The 27,462-nt window shown below is 39.0% G+C and overlaps 1 protein-coding gene across 1 annotated transcript; it reads left to right on the forward strand.

The window, feature by feature from the left end:
- LOC104485068 (carbonic anhydrase 3) lies at nt 1-17,029 on the forward strand. The gene is made up of 7 exons (XM_086740990.1): nt 1-111; nt 979-1,176; nt 9,369-9,487; nt 10,410-10,502; nt 11,431-11,496; nt 12,524-12,679; nt 15,791-17,029. The coding sequence occupies exons 1-7, from the start codon at nt 66-68 to the stop codon at nt 15,908-15,910; spliced, it is 798 nt and encodes a 265-aa protein (XP_086597116.1). The 5' UTR covers nt 1-65; the 3' UTR covers nt 15,911-17,029.
- Nucleotides 17,030-27,462: the final 10,433 nt, after the last annotated feature.

Here is a 27,462-nt window from a genome sequence, read left to right on the forward strand (position 1 = left end):
GCCGCCGTCCCGCCAGAGCCGCCAGGAGAGGCTGAGGCGCGGGGCCAGGGCGCGGCAGCGGCACCATGATCAACCCCAACTACTACCCCTGGGGCTACGACGGCGACAACGGTGAGTGGGGCAGGCAGGGGGTCTGGGGACAAACCCCGGCCAAAACGGGAGCCCCCACATGTTGAGCTTGTGTGGAGCACTGGCTTCAGGCGTGGATGGTTGGTTGCCACTGGCTGGTGTGGAAGAGGCGAAGCCCCTGGAAGGGGATGGGGGCGGCAGAAGTCTTGAAATTAAATAAAGTAAATTATCCTACTGTTAATATAATTTAAAATCTGACGTAGGTTTAAAGTCCAGCTTTAGGCTAGCTGTGCTGCAGGAAGAGCAGTGACAGCCTCTGGTGCAGCCATGGTCCCTCCAGCCTGCAGAGTCTGAAACCCTGGGGGTCTGTGCCTGCTCCCCCCTCTGCTGCGGGGCGAGCGGCATGGCCTCGGCTGGGCTTTTGCCACCTGAAGTTCTTGATAAAACCGTGATGATACCTAAATCCACCTTTCAAATTTCCATCTTCTTCAGATATCAGTGGCCTTTTCTCTCTCCAGATGGGTACGTGGCGCCACATTTGAATCATTTGGGTATATCCCATCATATTTCTAAGCCACTGCTGGACTTGGAGTGTACACCTCTAGTTCCCTTCCTTGGTGTATTGTCAGGATCCTAATAAGTAAAGTTCTGATGTTGCTATGAGAGTTTAGGTTCAGTTGAATGACTTGCAGTATCCAGTATTCTAGTGAGAATAATATAATTGCTTTTTATGCAATGAAACTCTTGACAGGGCACGACTAACAACCAGGTAATTACTAACCTACTTATTAATACATTTTAAATGATGTTCTGTAGCTAAGGAAAGCCAAGCTTGCATTTGTTGTAACACAAGTATAATTCATACCTAACTAGAAAGATTTTCATGATATTTCTCTGTATTTTTTCTAGGACCAGATCAGTGGCATAAAAATTACCCGATTGCCAAAGGACGCCATCAGTCACCTATTGAAATCAATAACAAAGAAGTGCATTACGATCGTTCCCTACTACCATGGTTTGCTAGTTATGATCCTGGTGCAGCAAAGACCATCCTCAATAATGGGAAAACTTGCAGAGTTGTATTTGATGATTCTTTCGATAGATCAGGTTAGTTTTGTTTTCATCTCAAGCTGTCATTATGTATCAGTGACTGTTTCTGAAGCTGCTTGGAAGACAGAATGTGCTCTGAATGCTTGTGGATGTCAGAATGTCTCTGTGTATGGCTTGCGTGTGACATACAGCTTTCTGTGATTCCAGTGCCCTGCACAACTAGTGGGAAAGGCCTAGAGCTACTTTTAAAGTCCATAGGTAAAATCCTAGGGAATAGAGAGAGTTGCAAAGAAGCTTGGTGCAGGATGAATTAAGGTGTAAGGTAAATTTCTGGGCTTGCAAAAGCTGTTGGAGTTGTGTTGTTTTCCAGGAGCAAGGAGTCCAGGCTCTATCTATGAGGACTGAATTCCATTCAAGGCTACTTGAGATGCCCAGCAGAATATCTTTAACTATGTATATGGCTGAAGTTACAATATTTGAAAACTGTACACGTGTAATTTCTGATAAATGAAGTAATGAACCAGATGTTGCCAAAAAGTCATGGTATTTAGTCAGTTGAAACTCCCTTTGGCATTAATGAGTTTTTGTCTTAATTGGGATTATAGGGCTGAGAAATTCCAGTGTTTCAGCTTTAAAGTCCAAAATCTTTTATCCACTCATGACAACATGCAATGTGCTGCATATACAATGCATAGCTTTTAAGAGTTAGTGAGTTATATATTTTGAAGAGATATGTCTGTTCTGTTTAACAGGTGCTAGAAATATTTAGTTTATGTTGGCAGAACCACTGACATTTCATGTTAATACTGTTGGCTGTATTTCAAAGGAAAAAACATTACTGAAAGAAGTATGAAATTGCATTAGTACTGAGATAAAAAGGAAAAATCAAATGCATACCTCACTCTTTATTCTTGTATCAAGGTCAACGTAATCATGTTATTATTTATAGTACATAGGTTGGTAAGAAAAGGAAAAAGAAATGTCTATTTCAGTAAAATGTTGAAAAGTCTGTTTACCACAGTGTACACGCTTATTTCTTGACTGCATTAAAAGTTCCAATTTCTATTTCAATATAACTAGGATTGACAGCTGTAATTACTAGGAGGAACTTTACTGATAGGTTGATTGATCTTAAATGTCTATGGGCACAGATTTAATTTAATAGAATTTTAATTAATGACTTGGGTTTCATGAACACCAAGTATCAAAATGTGTGTAAGCTGGACTAGTTAGTGCACTATGAAAACTCACAAATGACTATGCAGTCAAGAGTTTGATTACTGTTCTAGCAAAGTGAGAATCTTTAGTGTTACGTGAATAAAAATTTATTAATGTCAGATAACACGGTACATCAGTAAAAAGATGTAGCTGTGGCGGGTGAGAAGACCTCCATGACCATTACTCACCATTTTTTACCATCTATCTCTTTTGTTTGTCGGAACAGTGTCAAATATATGAATCTTCTGCATAAATGTCAAAATGTCATAAATTATTGTTATTATTACTCTCATTTTTCTTGGGAGGGAGTATCCAGGCACAGCAATCCACAGTATGGATGAAACACTATAGCCTCAAAGAGCAGAAAGTTTTGGAATGTTCTGAATTTTTTTTCAGTTGAACTACTCAGTAACTGTTGTGTTCTGATTTCAGAAATAAAAAGTGACTCACTGGAAAAAAAGTAGGTGTATTTCTCAACTCTTTGAAGGCAAGAAACATTCAGTGTTTATTGTTATGTCTCCTTTGTTATACCAATGCCTGTGGAGTCTGTGGGTGGTGTTCCTTCTCTAATGCTAATTGCAGGATGAATTCCACTGTGCATACTCCTACTGACTTGAGCACATTTTAAGTTTTTCAGGATATGTACAGTGACTTATTTTTTGTGTAAAGGAACCACCAGCTACTTAATAGATAGATATGTAATAGCAATCATATAGGAATGAAGCTTTTGTTAATTTGGAACAAAGACTTTTTATCTATCTGTCTTTCTGTCTGTGTATGTGTTTCTATCTATCTAAAGTATTTCAGAGTTAACCAGAAAACTAAGGGCTTTCTTTATTTTCCTTTTTCGGTTAGAGTGGTCATACCCTTATCTGTAGTTAAATCTAGATCTTCGTTAGTGGTAGATGAAATAGATTGCTGAATAAATTGTAAAAGTGAGCAATAAAACAATTTACTTTGGATGCCTCTGAGTTACAAGCTAGATATCTCACATAACATCGTGGCTGTGGTCATCACTGTCATGATGCTTTGTGAGATATCTAGCTTGTAACATCTTTACAGTTAATGACTCTGGCTTTCTTAATAGTACTTTGATTAGATGGTTAGATCAAGGTGTACAATCATTTAATAAACAGTAAAGATACATAGGTCTTGTACTAGAACCAGGCACAACAGCTGGGGAGAGATACACTAAGGCTAGGTCAAATGGATGCCTTCTTTCATTTTCTCACTTTTATCTGTTGCTTTTGTTATCTCCATGGCACTTCCTGTGGAAGTTCATCAAGCAAACACATTCCTACTTCCCCTTTTACTGACTTTCTGATGGATGACGTTTAAGCGCTTAGAGTACCTTAGTGCAGGCACACTTTTTTACAAGGTTACCTTGATACTGTTTGCAGAATCTTTCAATCTCTTATCAAAGGAATGTATGCCTTTGGAAGTGGATGACACAAAAAAAAATTTACAAGACTGTTACTGTAAGTAGTTAGAGCTTCTTGCTTATCAGTCTCTTTTAGCATGACTAGTGCAGGTGGACACGATTTCCAAGAGTACCACTTTGTTGGAAATCTCACTTACCTTTGCAAATGATGAATAAACATTTCTTTGCTGACTGGTTCTAAAACAATGAGGACAAAACCCAGTAACTTGAATGAAAACTGGGGGAAGTCTGTCCATAGACACTCACGTTTTGGCTGATTCCTGCAAAAAGTTACTTAACAGTTTGTGTACTGAGTTTACAGTGGAGTAAGCCAGTAGCTCTTACAAGAGTAGCACAGCTAAATCCCAGTGCTTGTTTAGCTGTGGTACATACAACTCGATTGGATATAGCGCATCCCGGAAAAGGCAGCAAAGTTAAATTCTTCCTTCAGTGTTTAATACATCTGTCATTTGTAGTGTCCGCATGAAGGTACTGAGCGTTAATATGAGCACTGCAGAGCTTGGCGTCAGGGGATTTAGGAGTTGAGTTTCTGTTAACTTTGAACTTCCATTGTTAGAGGTCAAAATGCTGAACAGTTAAGGGCTTGCTGAGGCTACAGTTAAAAAGCGAACTGCCAGCTTTCTGCTCCTGAAGATGGAGATTTCAGCCTTACCATAGATCACAAAGAAAGATGATTTGGGAGCTCACTGACAAACAGGCTGTGATCAAAAGGCGCAAAACTGGAAAAGGTGTGTTCCAGTGCAGGTGAGGGTGGGTGGCATGCTGACAGACTTCTGTCAGATGCTTCTTTTTCCCAGTCTGTCCCTGTAAGAGTACAGAGTTCAAACACAAACAAAAGTAATTCTTCTGCATGTCTATTCAGTGCTTGCTTAAGGAATATTTCAGTGAGAACTGTGTAAAATGTTTCAAAAGCTTTTAGGAAATACATTTTATCCCTGCAGTACGGAGATCCTCTTTTAAGCAGAGGCTTTTTTATAACATCTAGAAAGTGACACTGACATTTAAAAGCTGTGCTTTTTATACTGCACTGTTAGATTCTGTTATAATGCAGCATAACAAAGGTAATGTATCTTTTTTGATTGTCATGCAGTAATACCTTACTAATTTCATTTCACTGTGGTTTACCAGTTCATTTTATGGATTTGGCAGGGTGTGAGAATCATAAATCTTGTAAGAACAGTTAGTTCTTTTGTTTATAAACACAACTCACCCCATGAGTCTATTTGGTGCTCCTTCTGTTTTTCAACCTGACTTGTGCAGTATTTTATTCACAGCAAACAGGGGAGGCATTTGTGTAGGCATAACTTTGACAATTTTACCTTTAGTGAGGATAGATGACAACTGACATAAGCACAGATTAAGAACCAGACCCCTACCTAAGCTGCTCAGCAAGTGGATGCACTTATTTCGTGTTACATTTCTGTTATTAAGGACACCCTGCTAACTAAGGTAATGTGAGTGGAGTGGCCATCTCTACTTAAACTGCATCATACCTTCATTTGGCTGTGCAAACACACAGAGTAAGATACAGAGTTTTTTCTCTCCTTAAGTACATCCTCCAGTGCAACACTTTCCCTCTCCATGGAGGGCAAACATCTGCCTCAGTGATTACCTTGAGAGTGGGAAAAAAAAATCCCTTTGTTTTATTCGCTAGTTCTGTCCCATGCTGCTCAGTTTGAACGATCAAATCAAAGGTGAGCTTTTTCACTGGAACTGATGGCCATGTAGGATTGCTCTCTAATAGATGGTTCTTCATTGTGGATGGCAGAACATGGAATTTGAGGAAGAGATTCAGACTGACATGCCATTTTTGTGTGTGGTATCAGGCACTGGTGGAGGGCGACGTGAAAACTCATATGAAAAGAGTCAGTCACTGAGCAATGGGATGAGAGTCTGCAATATAAGGCCCCAAAAAGGGGTGAATACTTTTCTCTGTTGCCTTCCTAGGCTGGTTTGTATATTCCTGTAGCTGGGCCATTGTCATAGTTCAGCCCCAACGGGGACCAGACTACGCAGTCTCTCTCTCACTCCCCCCACTCTCCAAGAGAATAGGAGGAGATTTGACAAACAAAAGAAAACCAGAAAAAAACCAAACACGCGGGTTGAGATTAAACAAAAAGTAAATTTAACAGTAATGACAGAAGAAAACAAGACAGTGATGGAACACAAATACAGTACAATAGCTCACAACAGATCTCCACATCCAGTCTCTTCCAAGTAGCAGGGAGCCTCCCTTCAGCACCCTCCTCACTTATATACTGAGCATGATGTCAGATGGGATGGAATAGCCCTTTGGCTAATTTGGGTAAATTAACCCCAGCTGTTAGCTAATTAGTTAACTATCCCAGCCATAAGGGCTACCAGCTTCAGTTCTCCACCCAGCTCAGGTAAATATTAACTCTATCCTGGCCAGAACCAGGACAGCCATATTACTTTAATGACAGCAAGTTTGAGGGAGTTACATTTTGGTAAGTCTGCTGTGGCCATCCCGTAGAGCAGAAACAGGAACAGAAATGCCACGTTTTCAATATTCAGAAGTAAGTCCAACCATTCGGCTAGCCATGTGAAAGGATTAGATAGTATTTCAGAGGACGAGAAGAATAGCTGGCTGCCCATATATGAGGGAGTGAGCCTGCAAGCTTCTTTTTTTAAAGCTTTTGTGTCTCGTTTCATGTAGTGTCGTAGGTAGAAGCTCAAAGTGAGTCATGGGGCCTTATGTGTTTTGTGGCAGGAAAACAGCTATCACAGCCTTAAAACTATGAGTCTCCAATATTTAAGGTGAACATTTCCTGGGTAATAATTGTTAGAATAATTTCCTGTTACATATTTATATGTAAATATATAAAAATAAAGCTGTATTTTAACACCACGGAAAAACAATTTAAAGAAACCATAGTTTATTTTATGAACGTTTACCTTGTATTCTTTTTCTAACTGGTATATGGGTGTGTATTTATTTGTGTTACTGTTTTCTGAAAACAAAAACCCAGCATGATGAAGATACCTTAGACTTTACGTTCCAAGCCACATGTTTAAAAAAATAAAGATTTATTTTACTAACTTTGAGCTGTGCAGACATAGTTTGTGGTTTTTTTTTGTTTTAGATATTGGAGAACTTTATTCTTGTAACTGTTTCATTTACTTGCATTGTAATTTCATATATTTCTATGTTTTATACTACACACATGCAATTAAAAGAAAGAAAACACCTTTTTGTCCTTCAGGAGATGTTGGCTTTTAGGCATCTTAGTGTTTGCATCATTCTGTCTACTTAAAGTGTGCTAAGTAAAAGCTACTGTCTATTTATAGATGAGTGAAGCAGGAATGTGTTGGCACTAGGTGATGCAGAGCTTCACCTAACGCCCAGTTGAAAATGTCTGTTGATGGCCCATCAGTGGAAATAATGACACATTTTTACCTTAAACTGGATTATTTGGTCTTACAGATCTATTTTAATGGAGGATTGATGGCCTTGTCAGCTACTACTGTTACTGTGTTTGTATCGGCCACAGTAGTGAATGTCTGTGGGAACAAGTAAAAGGAATTTGTTGAGAATAACAACTTGCTCTTAACGTTCAGTAAGAATACTCTTAGGACTTATTTCTTGAGATGATTATGGATTTCATTCCTTTTCAGATTTAAGGATATTTTTCTCTAGCATATAAAGACCTGCTCTTGAGAACTCCTGAATGGTTTATAGGAATGCTATAACTTCTGTCTTCAAATAAAGTGAATGAGAATTGAATATGAATCAGTAATTAATGAATGTTAAAAAGTTCTTCCCCTTTTATTGTGAGATCCTTTCAATTACACCACTTTCATTTGGTATATAATGTAAAAATGTTAAGATTGTTTAGAATCCAGGGTATTGTTCACTGAAGGCCTAACTTTTCTTTAGGAAAATATTTTGTATTCTTGGTGTTTACTTTTCTGGCTCCTTTGCAGTTTTCTTTCTCCTCTTCAACAGCCATAGGGGGCAGCCATTATAGCAGAAGCAGCATCAGTAATTTCATAGGTTTTTTAAACAAATAAGTCATAGCCTGCAGTAAGAGACAATTTGTAGCATTTTGTGGGAATTTGTTTATCATCTAGCACTTCAGCAGTTTATCTTAATCATGGCTATTTTTGTGTGTTTTGATATAGGTAGATACTACAAGGAATTCAGGGGGAGATTAAGACACCTACATTTAGGTGGCTTACGTGGGCTTTTAAACGTAGGTGGGTTATGTCTCTAAACTCCCATTCTAGTCGACAGAGATGGAGTCATGCTTAATCAATGGAGTCCAAAGAGCGATTCAAGTCACTATCTGTTAAGCATCTACATAGAGCCTGGAGAGCTGGGCCCGTGCAAACCTCATGAAGTTCAACAAGGCCAAGTGCAAGGTCCTGCACATGGGTCGTGGCAATCCCAGGCAAAAATATAGGCTGGACAGAGAATGGATTGAGACCAGCCCTGAGGAGAAGGACTTGGGAGTGTTGACTGATGAGAAGCTCAGCATGAGCCGGCAATGCACCCTGCAGCCCAGAAGCCAACTGCATCCTGGTCTGCATCAAGAGGAGTGTGGCCAGCAGGTCGAGGGAGGTGATTCTGCCCCTCTACTCTGCTCTGGTGAGACCCCACCTGGAGTACTGCATCCAGTTCTGGAGCCCCCAACATAAGAAGGACATGGACCAGTTGGAGAGGGTCCAGAGGAGGGCCACGAAGATGATCAGAGGGCTGGAGCACCTCTCCTATGAGGACAGGCTGAGAGAGTTGGGGCTGTTCAGCCTGGAGAAGAGACTGCTCCGGGGAGACCTGATAGTGGTCTTCCAGTACCTCAAGGGGGCCTACAGGAAAGATGGGGAGAGACTCTTCAGCAGGGCCTGTTGTGATAGGACGAGGGGTAATGGTTTCAGAATAGAGGGAGGTAGATTCATATTAGATATTAGGCAAAAAATTTTTACAATGAGGGTGGTAGAACACTGGAACAGGTTGCCTGGAGAGGTGGTGGATGCCCCATCCGTGGAAACATTCAAAGCCAGGTTGGACGGGGCTCTGAGCAACCTGATCTAGTTGGAGATGTCCCTGCTCCTTGCAGGGGGGTTGGACTAGATGATCTTTGAAGGTCCCTTCCAACCCTAAGTATTCTATGATTCTATGATTCAGTTACCCAAATGTAGATATCTCATACAATTTTTGGTAACATAGTGTATTTCCCCTTGCCTCCAGATACTGCTTTAGAAAAATACGGTTCTTCTACAGATCTTATATCACATCTTCCAGTCCTGTCCAGATGTCTTTGGCATATCCCAGAAGGTACTAGATGCACATTTATGCAGCTAAATTAAAACAGTGATCTCTATTGACTATAATGGAAGCCTAGACACAAATAATTTTCATCTGCCTCTAAGTGCATATCGGTTAAGATGGCTGCATGAGGTGCTGCTCAGATCAGTGCAGATTTCCAAGAGGTACTCAGTACTCTGAGAATGTAGAACAACTGTACAGTAAATATGTAAAAATATATGTAATATTTTAAAATATATATATTTATTTAAAAAAAATGGGAAGATACTCAAGTCTAATGCTGATGCAGATTATCAATTGCAGTGCTGAGAGGTGGGCCACTTCCAGGAGTCTACCGGCTGCGTCAGCTTCACTTTCATTGGGGTTCATCTGACGACCATGGCTCTGAGCATGTTGTGAATGGAGTGAGATATGCAGGAGAGGTAAGATTCACCACTTTTTACTTTAAACAGTGTGGAAAATAACACTTGTCATTATCGTTCAGGTGGGACAAAATTTGTCATTTCTCTGCTTTTCAAGGAGTTCTATTAACTTTATTTATCTGTGACATTTTCTTTTTACTCCCATTAATTCTTATGAATGTGAACGAGGTTGAGGCAATTCTCACAGCATAAGAAAAGAAAAATACTTTGAGAAACAAAAGTTTCCATGTTTTCATACCAACGTGGCTTGAAGGATAGGACAGCAAGACTGAATTACTGAGAAGCAATGCAGATTTACTAAACGATATTGTTATATAGTATTATAACAGTACTAAAACAGTATAGTATTATAGCAGAAGTAGAAAATTGTTGCCGCAAAAAGGAGTAAGGATGTGTTACCTTGATTTTCTACCACTTTAGGATTGTAAGGGAAGATGAGAACTATAGACTGATGATATACAGAGCTTACATTCATATGGATTCTGTGCTAGAATTGCTGTAATTTGAAAGCCAAATGGAAATGAGTTACGTATCAGTAGATGACTTCTGAACTGCATGTTTTACCAGCTTACTTAAGCATGTTGTCTGTGTTTTCAGCTTTAAGATGAGATTTCTGTTCTTTTTTTTTTGCAGTTTCTGTATTAAGATGTGTAGAGTTTATTTTAAAGTAAATCATAGAGTAAATAAAAAGTAAAATAAAGTAAATCATAAAGTAAATAGTAGTCTAAATGGTAATACATGGCTGATATAACTCATATATGAACTGTTGTCTCTTTTTTTCTTTTTTTTTGGGTGGGGAAGACCTAATCCTCATTCTTTGTTGCCCCGAACTTTCTCATGTACATGAAGAACCTAAAATTCAGCCTCTGATGGCTTGCTATTCAATAATGGATTTTTTTTACATGTTTTTATTTGTTTCCAGCTGCATTTGTTACACTGGAATCCCAAATACAGTAATTACCTTGATGCTGTGAGAAGAACTGATGGAATAGCTGTTTTGGCCATATTTTTGCAAGTAAGTGGAAGCATGCAACCCTTCTTTGTACTGCTACTGTAGAGTTTTCTATTCTTACAGGGTTAAAAAATATATATTTTCTAGGGATCACACGACATTGGAGGGCTTGACTTTCAGGAATGCATGCTTTTCAAGTTTCAGAGCATGAGTCATGTTATTTCAAAGGGTATCCAATACTACACACACTTGTCCCAGCAGCTATTGTGTCACTATGTGGCTGGTGGAAGCTGTAAATTCAGATGTATTTGCCCCTGCTTTGGGGACACAATGTCAATAGTGGGCCTCTGACCAATAGCAGTCAGTGTCTTCTATGCTAATCATGGACTTATTTCAAGGACAGATACTGCTCCTAGGCTTTTCATGAACTTTCTCCGAGGCAAAACTAACTCAGAGACAATACTTGTAACTCGTCCTTTTTAAAAATCCTTCTGAGGGCATGCAGTCTTAGCCTGAAAAATTTGTCTTCGCTCTCTCTTGTGTAATTAATATTTACTAGAGATAAAGATGGATGTCTGTGTTCTGATCAACAATTGCGAACAGTAGATCTGGCCATGAAATCTGGATTTTAAACTAGAATGAAACTTTTTCCAAGTTCCGTACTTGAGTCTGAAGAGTTGTTTATCTTTATGAGGCTAAAATTCAATGTCAACAGGAAAAGCTATGTTGTGAAATTATCTGTGATGCTGAGTTTCTGTACTGATACAATTTCCTCATTTGGATCATAATATCTGTAGAAATACAGGCAGAGGGTACAGACAGAAGACATAGCTTACTAAGCTGGTAGGGTTAATGCATTGTAGGTTGGGTTGGGTTAACCAATCCATGATAGATTGGGTTAATGCATTTTTAGATTCACATAAAAAATAGGAGAAAGAAGAGAATTGATCAAGCAGAACTCTTTAGTTAGCTCATACTTTCTTCTTTACAGGTAGGGAAAACTCCCAAACCAGAGATGAAGAGAATTCTCGAAGAAATAAATGCTATCAAAACAAAGGTAATCATGCTGGGCTTTTTATTATAGGAAGATTGCTGCAAATTCTCAGCACAACAAAAAACCAAGAGGCATGACTTTCTAGCTTTCAAATACTGCTCTTCAACATTGCCAGAATATACTTGTGAATAAAACCATGGGTAGCTTTTCCTTAACAAGAAAGATCCTTCTTCCATTTACATCTGACCCTTCTTCGGCTTTAGTGGGCCTTATAATTTTGTGAAACTGAGAGTCATCTTGCCAGACTTTACTCACCTGAAAACTAATCATGGATTCTTATTCCCTTGGTGTTCAGTGACAAAAGAAAGGCGCCTTTGGAAACTGGTCCATTCAGTCTTGAAATAGGCTGCCCAATGGACTTTTGGAAATGCCACTGACTAGATATTCTGTGTCTCAGATAACATTATGTGATAAGAATCTCAACATAAATGTACATTTCATAGACTGTCGTCTTTGTTATTAGCACAAATATTACAAATCTAGAGTACCTATCTCACTTCATTATCATAGAATCATAGAATGGTTTGGGTTGGAAGGGACCTTCAGAGGTCATCTAGTCCAACCCCCCTGCAAGGAGCAGGGACATCTCCAACTAGATCAGGTTGCTCAGAGCCCCGTCCAACCTGGCCTTGAAAATTATATAGTGACCTAATCCAGTATCTAGTAGACAGACAAAATTTCCATAAGAAAGGAGACCAGAAGGAAAAGTATTTCTGTACAGAAATGAGTGAAGTACATTGGTGCTGGACACCGCTTCACAGGAGTTAGCTCAGGTACAAGAAGTAGCATCATGGAGTTGTATGTTGCTTCTCTAGGCCCATCTGTGAGCGTCATTTAGTCCACTTATCTTTACACTGCATCATTATGTATTGTGTAGATGTGTGCTTAGTTTCCTTAGTACATATCTTTGAAGTATCTGAGTTACTCTCTGTTTCTTAAAATACCAGAGCTGCATCTTAGTAGTCAATCTTAAAATACTAGACCTGTTGAATAGTTTTCTGTTTGGTTTTGTTGTGTTTTTTTTTTAAAGGGTAAAGAAGCTCCTTTTCCAAACTTTGATCCTTCAATTCTTTTCCCTAAATCTCATGACTACTGGACATACCATGGCTCTTTTACTACTCCGCCTTGTGAAGAGTGCATCACCTGGATTGTTCTTAGAGAGCCCATTGTAGTCAGCTCAGACCAGGTAAACTTCAAATGAATAATATTTTACCCACTTCTGTTTAGTTGCATGCCATAACCTGATATTATTATTTTGAATTTTATGAGAAATTGCATGATTAAAAGGACAGTGAAGAACTGGATGCCTTAGAAACTATCTTGGGACTCCATAGGGAACCTGTAAAAATCTTGAAAGGACTGCAGTCTACAACCTAATATGTGCAATCAACCTTATAGCATCTTACAAAAACATCTTTTATCAGAATACAAATTTAATGGGATTGGTGATTATGTCTGCCTCACATTCTAGATGGTGTCATGTAACCAAGAAAATCATGGAAGTGTTGTATCAGGTGCTTGATATCCATGTTACCAGCTAAATTTTTGCAAACAGGAGCAGCATCAGATAGCTATAATTTCTTGTTAATTTGAAAGCCTTCTCTGGTCACGTACCATAATGATGTATTTCTTGTTAATCCTCATTCCCCCTTGATCCCATTTATGGAAATTTGAATGACCTCTTTGACCACATTTTAGCTTATGTTTCTACTCGCACCACACAAGTCAGTTTTCTCATCTGAGATTATTCCTCTACTCAGCAGTCTATAATGGTACAATACCACAAATTTCAAGACTCCAGGGTAGTGACAAGATGAATATTAATCAAGTCACTGACATATTACGTAAATATTATATATAGATATACATAACTTTTCATTTTAGGTTCTCAAGGTGATAAGGTGTTTTGTTACAGGTGTTTTGTGCATGTGTCACAGAAAAAAAAAAATCTATTTTCTAGCACTTTGTATTTATGTGGCTCTTTATCTTTTAAAGACTAGAACTTGGGTATGATGGGAACCTTAGCTGGCAAGAGATGAAATAGGGTAATATATTCATGTAACTTACAGCTTAATTTTCACAGCTTATTGAATTGATCTGCCTCCTATTTACTTGCCCATATGAAAATTAAAATATGTGAGCTATTTTGAAACTAGTACTTGTGTGAAGAATACAATATGCTTTGATAGGTTTCCACAAAATAAATCTGCTCAGATGTTTATATTACAGAAGATCAGCTACAGATTTTGTTGGGAAAAGTGGAGTCATTACAGAGCATCTCTGATTTAAAATGTGTTTTTAAAGGAATAACTAATCACATCATTGATCCAGCTTCAAAAAGACTTTTTGATCACTTTTGTATTTGAGTCGTCACCTTTTTTTCAGCTTATCTAAAGTTAGGGAGTTTTGGGAAACATGCAAACTGTTTTCTAACTGGCTGTACTGTAGAAAAAGTTGAGCATTTAAGATAAAAAGGAAATTACTACATATAGATGGGACATTGGCTCTTATCCTGAGCCGCTTTTCAGGCAGGATTGGCAGTGTGTGCGAGATACTGTACACAAGTACAACTGAAAGACTTTGCTTACTCCAGAGTGCCTGCAGTCTAAATAATGTATTAATAAAAGAGGATTGTGTTACCAATTATTTCTAATCCTAGAAAATGTACTACCATGGCAGCCTCATTAATAGTAATTATTTTGAGTGTGCGTGCATTTACAGTGGATTGCTTGGATGCTTTTGCAGCCAGATGGTAACAGTATATTAGCCACAAGGATAAGTGCAGCCATTGTGAATCAGTACTCTGCAGGAAAAATCAATTCACCAGAAATCCCTGTGAGATGTAGAGTGGGTGGCCTCACTGCTCAGATTACTTTAATGAAAGGATTGCCATTTAACTGTGGAATAACTCTATCCAGTTGCAGACTAATTTTTTTTTGCCTTTGTGTAACTATAGCCTGAATATATGCTTTTCTTTTTTTTTTTTTTACTGAGTAGGACAGATCTTCCTCAAATAATAATAAAAAACAGTGCTCTCTTCTCTGGTAGTACTTTTATCAGTATTAACAACACTGGTGAACTATTTTCATCTCCTACTGTTCCCATACAAATTATCCTTTATCTGAAATCTGAAATTTAATTTCAGATTAATCCAGCTGATGCATATTATGCTGGTTATAAATGTGACCCCATCATTGTTCAGGCAAACTGAGATAGCTGGCTTTTCTGAGCCGTGTAGTGAAGAGCAAAGTTGAGATGCCTGAGCTAGCTCCGTCCATAAACTGGAATTGGTATAGTCACAGTGAATCCAGCTTTTACAGCTCAGACAGAAGTTCTGCTTCTGTTGAACTTGACCATGAACTCTGTACTGCAAATGTAGATACATCAGTGTATTGAAGCTACTTACCAACAAAGTTGATGCATGCGGCTCCATTTTCAAGTGTGCACATGGGAAAATGTGTGCATCCTTTTCACTGTAAGCCATTCAAACAGGGAAGTGTCAAGTGTCTGAATCCCAGCTGATATGCTTTCTGTCTGATGTTGTGCATGGCACTGACAATAAATGAACATAATGTGTCTGTAAGTGGGTATACGTGTTGCATCCTTTGAAAATCAGAAAGTAGTAGAGGAAGAGTATTATATAGTTTTGAAGAGTATGTGCAGAACTCTTCTTATAGCATTCCTCAACAAAAACATGTCTTGATTTTAAAGAATTAACAAGGAGAGTCAAGCTGCAGTCCTGTTACAAACCATTTGAAACCCTGACCAAGTCATTATCCAGATTTACATTCCTGTTACTAACAATGGGGGTTTTTTTTGTGTCACTGCAGCAGAATATATCCTCTGTTATAGACCCACCATGGAAATGACCGATTAGTTTATAATTTAGCCTTAACACCTTAAAATTCCAGAGGCTTCTTACCAATCGGACACTAAGGCAGGGTTAGAGTAGGAGAGCTTTATTAGGGCATAGACTGTTCTGTTCGCATTTTCTGAGGAGTTCCCATAATTTATGTGGCTGTACACAGTTCTGTAAACAGCACATGAATGACAGTACTTTTCACATTCCTGTTCAGATAGGACCCATTTTTCTGTGTTGACTATTTCTAAGAATATTACTGCTAGGAAAAGAACATTAGTTCTTGTGGTGATGATGTGAAGGACATCTTCACAACTTTGAAAGTGGCTTTCTCCTCAGCTTCTGGGACTGAGCCAGCCTCCTTGGTTTGATTGTTGGGTTGTGGATTTGATCCCAAGGGATTTCCATCAGGACACTTTGATTTTTGCTCTCCTGCAGATGGCGAAGCTCCGAAGCCTATCCAAGAATGCTGAGAATGAACCTAATCTCCCCCTGGTTGATAACTGGCGCCCGACTCAGCCTCGGTATTTCAGGATGGTGAGCGCATCATTCCTCTAGGACCTGGCTCAGGTTGGGTGTCCCTGAGTGAGGCATTCTCTAGAACTAAGAGATGGTTTTGGTTTGTGTCCTCTGTTGCATTTAGACAGACCTCCAGCTGTAGGTCCAGAGGCTGAAACTTTGAGTCGTGAAATGTGAATTTCATTTGCAGAAGTTAACATTTATTTAGGAAAATCCTGTCGTTAAAGTAGAAGTAGAGAATCTGTTTGGCTTTTCATAACTGCTTTAACATTAGCTTTTGTTAATAGTACAAAAGGAAGAAAGAAGATGCTACTAACAACTACGAAACCATTTCCTATTGCCCACATGTCCCTTGATGCTTGCCTTATTCCATGCTGAAGAGGTTGCAGTTAAGAGAAGTAATTGTTTGCAGCATAAAACCATATTTTTCCATGGTTGTTTTCAGCATTATCCATATCCTGCTCTGAGCTGCACCAGTTAATGCACAAGGCATTCTTGGAAATAAATGAGAGCACTCTTTTGGTGTTTGATACTCTTATAAAATACAAAAGGATAGAAAATTGCTTTGTTACCATTGATAAAGAAATAAGCTTTTAACTTCTTACAACAACGGACAGGTGAAACAGACATTGATTCTGAAAATTGTGGTGAAACAGAGGTCTATCCTGAAAATTGTATTCACTGGTTTATACGTAGTTGAAACTATGGAATGGGGGAGGAGCTGTTTTGGTTTGTGTCATAACTAGTTGTCCTTCTTAAAATACTAATTTACATTTTAATGTTGTAGCAATCAAAGTAACATAGATTTTGAGAACTTGGTCTTTGTATTCTGAATATACATTTTTTCCATGTATGCAAGTGGCTTTTCTGTGTAAAAAGCATGTTGAGACAGCAAGAGTTCTTAATCTTTTCAGTGGGTTTTTTTTGAGGTAGCTTCTCACTTCATGTGCGGTTATAATTGATCCTTCTGTCAATGAAATTTTTGCATAAATATCCGAAACCACAGTTTGACCCTCCTGATCAAAATGCAGTTGACCAGGGTGTTCTTGTCCCTTGTTCTGGCACAAAGAACAATGAAACACGATTGTAAGCCTAACTTGAAATAACAGTATTTCTGCATTAAAAAATCCAATTATAATAAATACATTTACTTAAGAATTTTTGTTCTGTATGGCTTTTTTTTTCAATGTTAGAAACATGTAAAAATAACAGAATTTTGAAGGAAGACTTGTTGATGTCCTCTGTAATACACCTTCATGGAAATTGATGATGGATCGTATCTTCTTCAGATGTTTGTTTGAACTGCAAGAGTACTGATAATATTTCATGTGACTGCAAGCAAGGAAATAGCATCTTAAATATGCTACACCATTGAGACATCCATGTCTGTTATTTTAGTGAGATCGTCCTGTTCTGACAATGGCTTTCTTGTCATGTCATATGAATCAACTCCTTCGCAAGTTGATTGCACAGTGGAAAAGTTCAGTCTGTATTTAAAACCATTAATCTGAACAGTAATTCACATTGAGCTCTGGAAATACAAAGGAGCTGCTGCTCTGGCAGTGACTGGACTCTTATCTGCCATGTTCTAGGGCAGGAGGATGTTGCTGAGCTTGCTGCTGAGAGAGAGGGTATGCTCCCTGTCTCCAGCTTCGCCACTGTAACAGTTTCTGGACGGTGTCCTCACTTTGTGTTCTTCCTTCAAACAGGTAGTGTTTTGGCTGGGAAATTTCATGTAGCAACCCAACACAGTGTTAGCTCTAGGGACAGGAATATGCTGGTGGATTCTGCCTCATACTTCAGAGGAAGGTTTAATCCGTAAAGGTTTCTTTATATCACACACTTTTAAGTAAATATCCGAAACAACATCAGGAAGTATTCTGTACCAGGTAGCTGCTGTTACTGTGAACAGAAATGCAAATCTCAGAAACATTGACCATGCAGGACAGGGTTCTGATGAAATAGCCAGTGCTTTCTGCCTTCAGGTGAAAATGCCAATTTCCTGATGCATGAAAATATGAGAAAGTGGTACTATAAACACCATTCTGCTTTATACTTGTTTTTCTCCAGTCAATTCTGCAGTATGTATCTGTATGCTTATGTGTTGCTTCATTAGAAAAAGGAATTTTGAAGCTAAAACTATTTTTCTAAAATGTGTAATTTGCTGTGAATTAGATTATAAGTTATTTTATAATGTGCTTTATTAAGCTAATTTGCATATCTTAGAGCTTAGAGCAGACTTTATTTTTTTTGTGCAATTCATAATATTGCAGATCTGGAACATGTAATCTCAAGGGCTTTTTAATGATATGGTGGTTTCCCAGTCGCACTTTGCAAAGGAGCTGTCTGAGTTCTGTAAATGAAGCTGAGAAAAGCCTCATCGTCTAGAGTAATGTTTATTAACTTTTAAACTTAAGTAGAAGTAAGCCCTCTAAAGAAAGTGTCATTTGACTTTTCTGTGCAGTTGGTTTCATAATATCTATATTTATAATTAGTAAAAAGTAGACTAATTTAGGCTTAGGATTTTGTTGACTAAGTTGCAGATAGGAGAAAGTGTGTGAATATGGGCTTTGGCCGTTGTTTTACAGACTCCCTTCCAATGTTTAAGGGACTGTGAAGTAATGATGACAGATTGAGAAAACAATGGTTCAGCAGGCTTTGGGGAAAAAAATGGAAAGTGTAGGAGTAGAAGGAAAACAAAAAGTCAAAGAATGGAGGAGCACTGCAGGGGCACTGTAAATTGAGCTGTAAGCTGAAGGTGTGAGGAGATTAGGGAGAGTTTTGAAGGCAGAAAGGGAGGAAATGTGAAGTGCTGTGAGTTAGCATTTAGAATGTGTTCATGACTGATGCAATTTTATTTTCTCTCTAGCTGTGTTCATTTTAATTTTACAGAGGTTCCCTCTTGCTTTTAGCTTGCAGCTTTCTGTAAGTACAAGAAAAATTAACCACTGGTATGACTGAATTCAGGCCACCGCAGGTCACTGTAGTAATAACATCCCACACATCTCACTTCTACCTCTACATTTTCACCGTGAGGTATAGTTCTATGCACACTGAGAGCAGGGAGCCCTGGGTTCAGAAGTAACTAGTAAAAATGGAAGAAATCAAATTTTCATCTGGATGGCATAGAAAACAATGAGTTACTACTGTATTTGACTTTACACACCATGTGTGCCTGACTGTACTTGGTGATATCAGTGCTAATTAGGAGCAGTCCCTCTGAAACAGAAATGCAGACATGAAACATGCAGCCACATCACACAGCTCGTCGACAACCTCTTCTCCAAGTTACTTTTTATCCACTGCAGATGCCAAAAATAATTTGACTCAGCTTAGTTCTGTGGTGCTGCGAGTCTTCCTGAAACTTCAGACATTTTAAAGGGATGGCTGTACCTGCGTCCACATCACTGGCAGTCTTGAACATAAGTAAGAAAGTGCGTGTGGAATGAAATCACAGCTGCTGTAGCACCAGAGACATGATTATGTTCATCAACAGTGAAAATAAATTACCATCAATTTTAGGTAAGATTTGCCCGTCTAAACTTGGTCAGACTAAAAGATATCCACAGTAAACATCTGGGAAGTCCATTTTCTCATGTTGTTTGTTGGCAATCTCTTCTCTAGCCCCAGCATCATGCTGATCAAAGAAGCTGTCCTTAGATTACCTGTATGCAGCTCAGCAGGAAACGATCAGCTAGCAGTCTCACTTTACAAAGGTCTCTGATGTAGGCAAGAGGAGGTAGATGTAGCTGCCAATCTCAAATTTTACATAAAAATAGACATGGATTTTAGTGGGGACAAAGAGTCAAAATCAATCAGGTGACAGATATTTTTGAAGAATTTAGACTCAAGTCTGCTTTTGGTAGGACTACATTTGATTAAATGAGATTTATTCTACATCCAAATTTATGCCTTGGAAATTTCATTAGAGTCATCTATACAACAAGAGACAGATCTTTAGAGCCCTTCTTTTATATTACATAAGACAATATTTTGCAAATGATGTGCATGGCTGTGAAGACCATGAAAAGCATTCTGAACTCTTTTGCGCAGGTTTCAGATGTCATTGAAAAAAAGAAAAAAAGTTCCAATTTTTCCTCACGGTGAAGGAATCTTAACAATTTAAACAAATGTGACTATACAGTAATGTCTGAAGGAAGGCTGCAAAATATGATTTGCTAACTTCACTCCCCAAATTCTGTTTTTTGTGTTGTTTTGCTGAAAGAAAAAGGAGAGGTTTTCTGTGGCATCATTTCATCAAAAATATTGTCCTTACAGCTAGAATCAGACTCCCATGCATTTTTCTGCTCCTTGTAATAAAGCATTCTGTGTGGAATATTTGGGATCACAAGAAACGATGGGCAGTCATTCTGTCCTGTCTGCCGACTGTGCGGCAGCAGTGATGGCTCACCAGGGCTGAACTGTTCCGTCTGTCAGCTGGGGAAAGCCATCCCTCAAGAAGGACATGCAGATAATCCCTAGCCAGGGTCATTAGAGAACACATCATGCCTCTAACGGAAGGTGCTGAAGTCTGGCTTGTTCTGGATAATGTTTCGCTCCCTTGCCTCAAAGCCTTTTCCCCATTGAATAGACCTGTGCCTCTGTGTTTTTATAGCTCACTGTCTGTCTACACATACGTATATCAGTACATACAGAAACACATACATGCTATGGAAATACACATTCTATTACTGTTTTTTGTTAATGGGGGATAGCATTTTGACTGAAATTAACAACTACTTGCAGACTCATAGGAGAAAAAGCATCCTTCTAGGAAGTTAGTCTTGCTTTTACCAAAGCTGCCTCTGGTTGGCTGCCTGCTGGCACACCTGGCAGTCTTCCAGAATAAAGCAGCTGAGGAAACAGTTCCCTTACCTTCCTTTTCCAAGAACAAAAGAAACTCATCAGCTTGGAGCACCTTTGCTTCTTTCTGAGATCACTGGAGACATTAAATTACCCTTTCCGCTCCCCAGCCTACAAACTACAGCGTTAACTTTGAAGAAGCTAAAGATGATGTCTGGTCAGGCTTTAGCCAGGGAGAAGTAGATCCTGCTGCTTATGCAAGAAAGGGGGTGATGAAGAACTGCATGGATGGAAGGTCTCAGGGAAGAGCTGACGAAGACTGGGCAAATAGCAAACAGATACAGGTGATCGCAGTGAGATCTGCAGGACTGATGTAAAGGCAGAATTCACTGCTGGTTGGTTAAAGTGTGAGAACTCCTGACCCACGAAAGGGTCAAATTTCATCTCTTAAAAACCAAGAGTGTGAGGAGTGCTGAGTGGTGGCATGGCTGTACCGAAGGTGTGGAACTGATTAAAGACCACTTGAGGGAACCTAAGCAAATCAACTCCTTTGAGAAGAGAGTAGGCTGTGGCTTTTGTTCTTTATGTGCTACAGAAAGACAGAGACTTTGCAGTCCAACATGCAGGCACAGGGCAGCTTGGATTAACACTCATGCTTATGTAAATAAACGAGATGGTCCCCTAGTTGTACAGTGCACGTGGCTATCTGAAATGTTTTACAATGAGGCTGAGAGTCTTGTTCATTATATGATTAATTAGATCTGTATTTTTGCCTTGTATTCCTGTGGGGAAAGGTGTGTGTAGAAGTTAGGGGTTTTTTTTCCTGAATTTACTTTGCTTAATGCCAGCATACATGTTCTACTCTTTATTACTGGGGCTGAGTATTGTGTAGAGTTTGTGATTCTTTACATAAAGAAGATGCAGAGAATGGCAGCAGAGATCTGTGGAACCACGTCAAAGAGACTCCACTGGAAACACTGGGAAAGCTCCAGTCTCAGGATTTTCTGCATTTGACAATATTCCAAAGATTATGGCATATGGTAGGGAGGTCTTGCAATTATTGCAGTTCACAGTGAGTGATTAGATCAGTTTTTTGGCTTTCGAAAAATAAGATGTGTTTACTTTCAAAATGAGTGATCACTGAGAGTATCAGAATGCTGAAAGGAGATACACTATCAACATGGACACAGCCAGTAAACTAGAAAGTGGACTAGGAAACAGACAAAAAGGTTGTTTGGAGTGTTTTGTTACCACTAACCTATGAAATTGTTCAACTTCAGAGAAGAGGCAGACAACTTTCTTGACCCTGGGAACCATGGTATATGCATAACACTGGAGAATAAGAGGAGACTGGATGTATCAGTCTCAGCAGAGCCTTCTGCTTTGCTTCGTTTCACCGTCTAGGCTTTAGATTATCTAGCAGCACCTATATTAAGTGTTGAACCTTAGCATGGAGGCCACGCTGGAATTTCTGACAAACTAAATGCTGCTCAACAGCCTCTGAACCATCACTGATATAAAGGCCCTCTGTTTTCTTCATTGGATTTAAGTTAGTAGTTTAGTTTCAGAAAGGGATTAAGCTCTTCTCTGTCCCTCACACCATAAACTTGCCAAATGCTCTCCAAATTCAGGAGAGCATTTCATTCTGTTTCACAGTAAGTTTTGTAGTCCTGATGAATCAGAAACCTGTCATGGACTCTAAAAGGACAACTTTTGGCCTCTGACCTAAGAACAGCTCCGATCGTGCATGCCTGAACAAGGGTGATAAGAGTTTTTTCACCAAGATGGAGGTTCACTGCATCAGCTCCTAAGACACAGAAGTGGCCTTGCAACAAATGGTGCGTATTCCAAAACAAAAATTAAAACTTGTTTCTTCCTTTCTGCAAGATGTGATTCTCAAAGGCTGTCTGGCTAATTTGTGTAAATTCTTGAACAGGGTATGTGCAGCTGCAGATAGCATCCAATGTGGTCCAATCTGATAGTAAAGGAACCAACACCGTATTTGGTCAGATTTTTCTATCCATCCCATCAGTAACAGGAGTGCTATTCCAGATACCCAAACATTTAAGGAGATCTGTAACTCTAACTAACAGAGCATGGACTGAAATATTAGTCTTTGCTAATTGAAGAGGCAGTTGTATAACTTAATGATATTGTAGTTGCTGAGAACACTGCATGGAGGAAAGAAGGACCAGGTTCTCAGCCCACCTATTCAGAGATAATTTTATGATTCTGTAAGTTTAAATTTTGATTTTTGCCATTAACTTTGCTATTGTGAAGTGTTGCTGCTGGCTTTCAGATAAGGGTCTGGAGGATTTTGCTGATGAAATATGTGAAAGTAATTCCTTTTGTTTCTTTATTTTAGTAAAGGCTCCTGAAAAACAATTATTTGGTGAGAGAAACAAGGAAGATTAATATAGTTTCCCTTAAGGCTCTCACTAATCACAGCTTCAAAAGCATCCACAAAAGCCCCTACTGTCAGAGAGTACAACTATTTTGCATCTCTGATATGCCACAGATTTATGCTGTCATCATAGGGGAGCATCCATCCCTTAGAACTAGGGATTCTCAGAGGTGCCTGACACTGATTAGGGTAATGATCCCACTTGGGATCTCTGTAAGTTGGGTAGGGTTTTCTGTTATGAAATCTGACACAAGCCTAGAAGTGCTCAAGTCAACTTCCAAACATCAGCAGCTCACGATCGTTTTTACTCATTGAGATTTGACATTAGTACAAAAAAATCTGCAAAGAACATAATTATTTTATTCACTAAAACTCTATTCCTTTATTATGCATTCCAGTTATGTGCTGGCTTGTGCTGGCCCCAAATGTTTAAAGTCTGCTAGTGAGGGAGCTAGCAGAGACATAATTCAAATAAAATGATGCTGATACTGTAGAAAAACATAAAAATACAAGGATTGCGGGTAGTCTTCATATAATCCAGATGATGGAACGATAGTTGTCTATGAGTTGACTGTGCTTCCAGTAGTTTACTCAAAAGTATTTTACTGCACAATTATTGATTAGTGTAGCTTTTGCTATCTCCCCCAAATTCCCCATTTATTCAGTGCATTATTTAGCAACACAAATTGATACGTAAGTGAATAATCGCCTCAAAAGAATAGACCCTAATGACTAAGCAGTCAACTTTCCAAGTGTATAAATGGTAACATATATCTTTTTCCTGTGACATTAAGGGTGTATCTATGTTAGCTGTGCTCTTCAGATCTGCTCCATATCAGCTCTTACTGGTTCACACTACTTGCTAATGTAGACGTAGCATAAAAGCCTAGTCACAGACGAGAAAGCTGTTGTGTTAAACTATGTTGAAACATAGAGAAAAATAACATAATTCCTCATCTAAAAAAAAAAAACAACCATCAAATTATGGTACATTTGAAATGAGAGACAGCAAAGACATGACAGAAGACAATGGGCAGTGTTAGCCATCAAAGCAGGCTGTGGAATCAGCTGTCCTTCCATCCTTCCTCCTTTCCATCAAGGAAAAGGACAGTTTTAAGGAGTCTTCTGAGTGTTTTTTTTTGTAGAGCTTCTTCCAAGCATGAAAGGATGCCTAAATGCATGCTTGCTTGAAAACTTAAACGGACACTTGCTGATCAGAGACAAGAGCTGGCACTTTGATTCCCCGTTTCATCTAACAGGTCAGCAGAAAGACGCCTGCAAAGGACCTTGAAAGTCAAAGCAAATTGTGTGTGTTTAATGTGACAGAGAAGACATTTGAGATTCAAAGCGGTGGTGACACACTCTGCCTTAGCCAACAGTGGAAAGGTTGTGTTTGCCAGTGCTGGAGGAAAGTGCAGTGCAGCAGTGAGCATGTGAGACACTGACAGCCTCAATTCATTTTTAGCTGGTTGGCTGAAGAGGCTCTGCTCCCTGCTATCTTAACAAAAGGAACTGGAAAGATTTACCTGTAGCTTGGATGAGGCATGGATCATAGGCATGAATTGTTATTGGTAACTGGTATTAGCGCTCTTGCCCAAGCAAAGAAGAGTGTTAAAAGGCCATTTTTCCCCTGGTGACCTTGCAGTTAATAATCAGAAATCTGGCAAAAGGCCAGTCTGTTTGTTTGGTCTGTGTGAAGATTATCCACCTGAATGGATATTTAGAGATAATACTGGGTTTTCATCTACGAGAGATGTGTAAGGGAGAAGGAAAGGAAAAAAGGCTACAGAGTTCAGTGAAGCCCTTACAGAAGCTGGAGGAGATAAAGAGCATGTTCCAGGTGAGAAGTTATATGAGATCTCTTACTGAGGACTAATAAACACAAGTTAAATCCTATGGTTTTCTGTGTAGTCCTATTTTTATTGATTGATTTATTTGGCAGTTTTGCAATGAAAAATATGTGTTTGTCTGGTTTTTTTTTCTTCTGAATAACTCCTTTGGGAAGTGTAGACAGTTTGTATTTCAAAAACCTGTAGCTGTATACGAGCAATACTTGACAATGACACATCCAAGAAATGCTAGGTAGGAAATGAAAAAACTGTGTTAAACATAAGCATGGAAAAGAGCCATGACGTTTGTAGAAAAGCTTTAAGAACTCCACATACCTTCTTTACACTCAGTGTACTCAGCATGCCAACAGAAAAATAATTCTTAGATCAACAATATTGCCCAGAAATTATAGTTACAGACCTTTACATTATCTTCTTTTTGGATGTCCAAAATTGTCTGGTCATTGTATACAATTCTCAAGAAAAAAAAAAAAAAGTAATTATTTTACATATTAATTGTCTTTTCTGATACTAATGCACGGTATACTATGTGTATCTCATGGTTCTGGGTTTGGAAGGGTATGCATCTACCCTGTTCCTTGATACTGTTGAATTGTGCTTATTAATTCCTAATCATCTTTTTACCACCACAGAATGGCATTTCTGAGCTATGGTCTTCTGTGTATACGTGGAAAATTGGTAAATTTGTTGTGATTGGTAAATTTGTTGTGATAACTTCCATTAGGATCAAGGGAGAATTGTTTTATTTTCTAACACCTAGCCTGAAAGTCCTTCCATTTACTCAGAACAAGTCTGTTTGGTCAAACTTTTAATCTGAAAGTGGGTATGGGAGATAGATGGAAACAAGAACAGTAACTTTTCAGCAATCTTTTCCTCCTGTTATGGTAGTTTTCCTGTCAGTCAAAATTACAGTCTTTTCTTTTCTTTTATTTTTATTCTGAGAACAAATGCTTATTTACAGGATATGAAACCAAGGGATATTCTCTGTATCCATACTCAGTTAATGGCAGAGCATGTGGAGAGACAAAAGCAGGTAGTTTCTGGTGAGAGCCTGTGAAATGGTCAGATGGTGTGAAATACATGACAGGAATGTTCATTGAGGCCAAGCATCTCTCTGTATTTATTCCTGACAGTATGCAAGTGTTTCAAATAGGGGATGTTCTCAGTCGTGCCTCTTTTGGAGTCTTGAAGTTTTCTGGGATTTCCAAGACAGGTGACACATAAAACTAGATAAGGATAAAATTTCACACAGATGCATGGATAGCATCAATCATCTTATTCAGGAAGTATGTGTTCCTGACCATCTTTCTTGGAGATGATTTCTCTTTCCAAGCAAATATAAAGGGCAGTAGACCATAAGGAACACTGCTTCAATTACTGACATAGTACTTACTGTTTTTGAAGAGGAAGCAGATTACTTAACTTCTAAAAATCTTATCTTTGATTGACTTTAACTCACGAGAGGCAAATACTTCCTCACCTGTAGATGTGCTGCCAGGTGAAATGTTGTCATGTCTTGTGTGTATGTAATGGTTTTGGCTGGGAGTGAGTTAATTTTCTCCCCAGTAGCTGCTGAGTTTTGGATTTAGTATGGGATTTGGTATGTGAAGAATGTTGATGATACACTGATGTTATGAGTTGTTGCTAAGAGACCAAGGACTTTTTCAGCTTCCCAGGTTTTGCTAATGTGCAGGTGCAAGAAGCTGGGAGGGGTATAGCCAGTACAGCTGACCCAAACTGGCCAAAGAGAGTATTCCATGCCACAGACATCATGCTCAGTCTATAAGTGGGGGCTGGCCAGTGGGCAGAAATTGAGAAATTGCTGTTCCGAGATCACTGCTCAGGGTTGTTCCCAGATCACTCTCAGTTCCATTCCATGGTCACTGCTCGGGATGGGCTGCATCAGTCATCAAGTCGTCAGGTGGTGAGAAACTGTGCGTGGTTCATTTTGTATGTTCTATTATTATTATCTCTTCCTTTGCTGTCCTATTAAACTATCTTTATCTCAGCCCATGAGTTTTACTTTTTGTCAAGTCTCATCCCCATCCTACCGGGGAGGGAGGAGTGATCAAACAGCTGCATGGTCCTTAGTAGCCAGCTGGTTTAAACCACGACAGTTTATTTTATTCTTATGTTATCAGACTTTTTTTCTGGCAGTACAGATGTTTTACTCACCAGGGTATGTCTGGTGCATGACAACATAGTGCTGAGCATGTGAATTTTCACTTGCTTGATTAAACTGAGAATAGTCTCATCAATGATCACATATATATGTAGCAGCATCCATACTAACCGCATCTTTTAGATCTCATTAGGTCTATAATATTAAGATGCCTATTCCAGATCTTTCAGGCATTCCAGTAGCTGTCACCACGCCACAGAAAGGAGCATAAAGCAAAGAAATACACAGACATCTCCCAAGTAGTTATGGTGGAAAGCTAATGCCACTTCTCCAGACAGGCCCTGCAGAATCCAATTTGAGCTCTTTTTGCTCTGGCAGATATTCCAGAAGGTATTTGGCTGTTGCTGGGGTT

This window comes from Chlamydotis macqueenii, chromosome 2 (genome assembly GCF_036417535.1).
Source record: "Chlamydotis macqueenii isolate bChlMac1 chromosome 2, bChlMac1.mat, whole genome shotgun sequence".
Taxonomy (NCBI): domain Eukaryota; kingdom Metazoa; phylum Chordata; class Aves; order Otidiformes; family Otididae; genus Chlamydotis; species Chlamydotis macqueenii.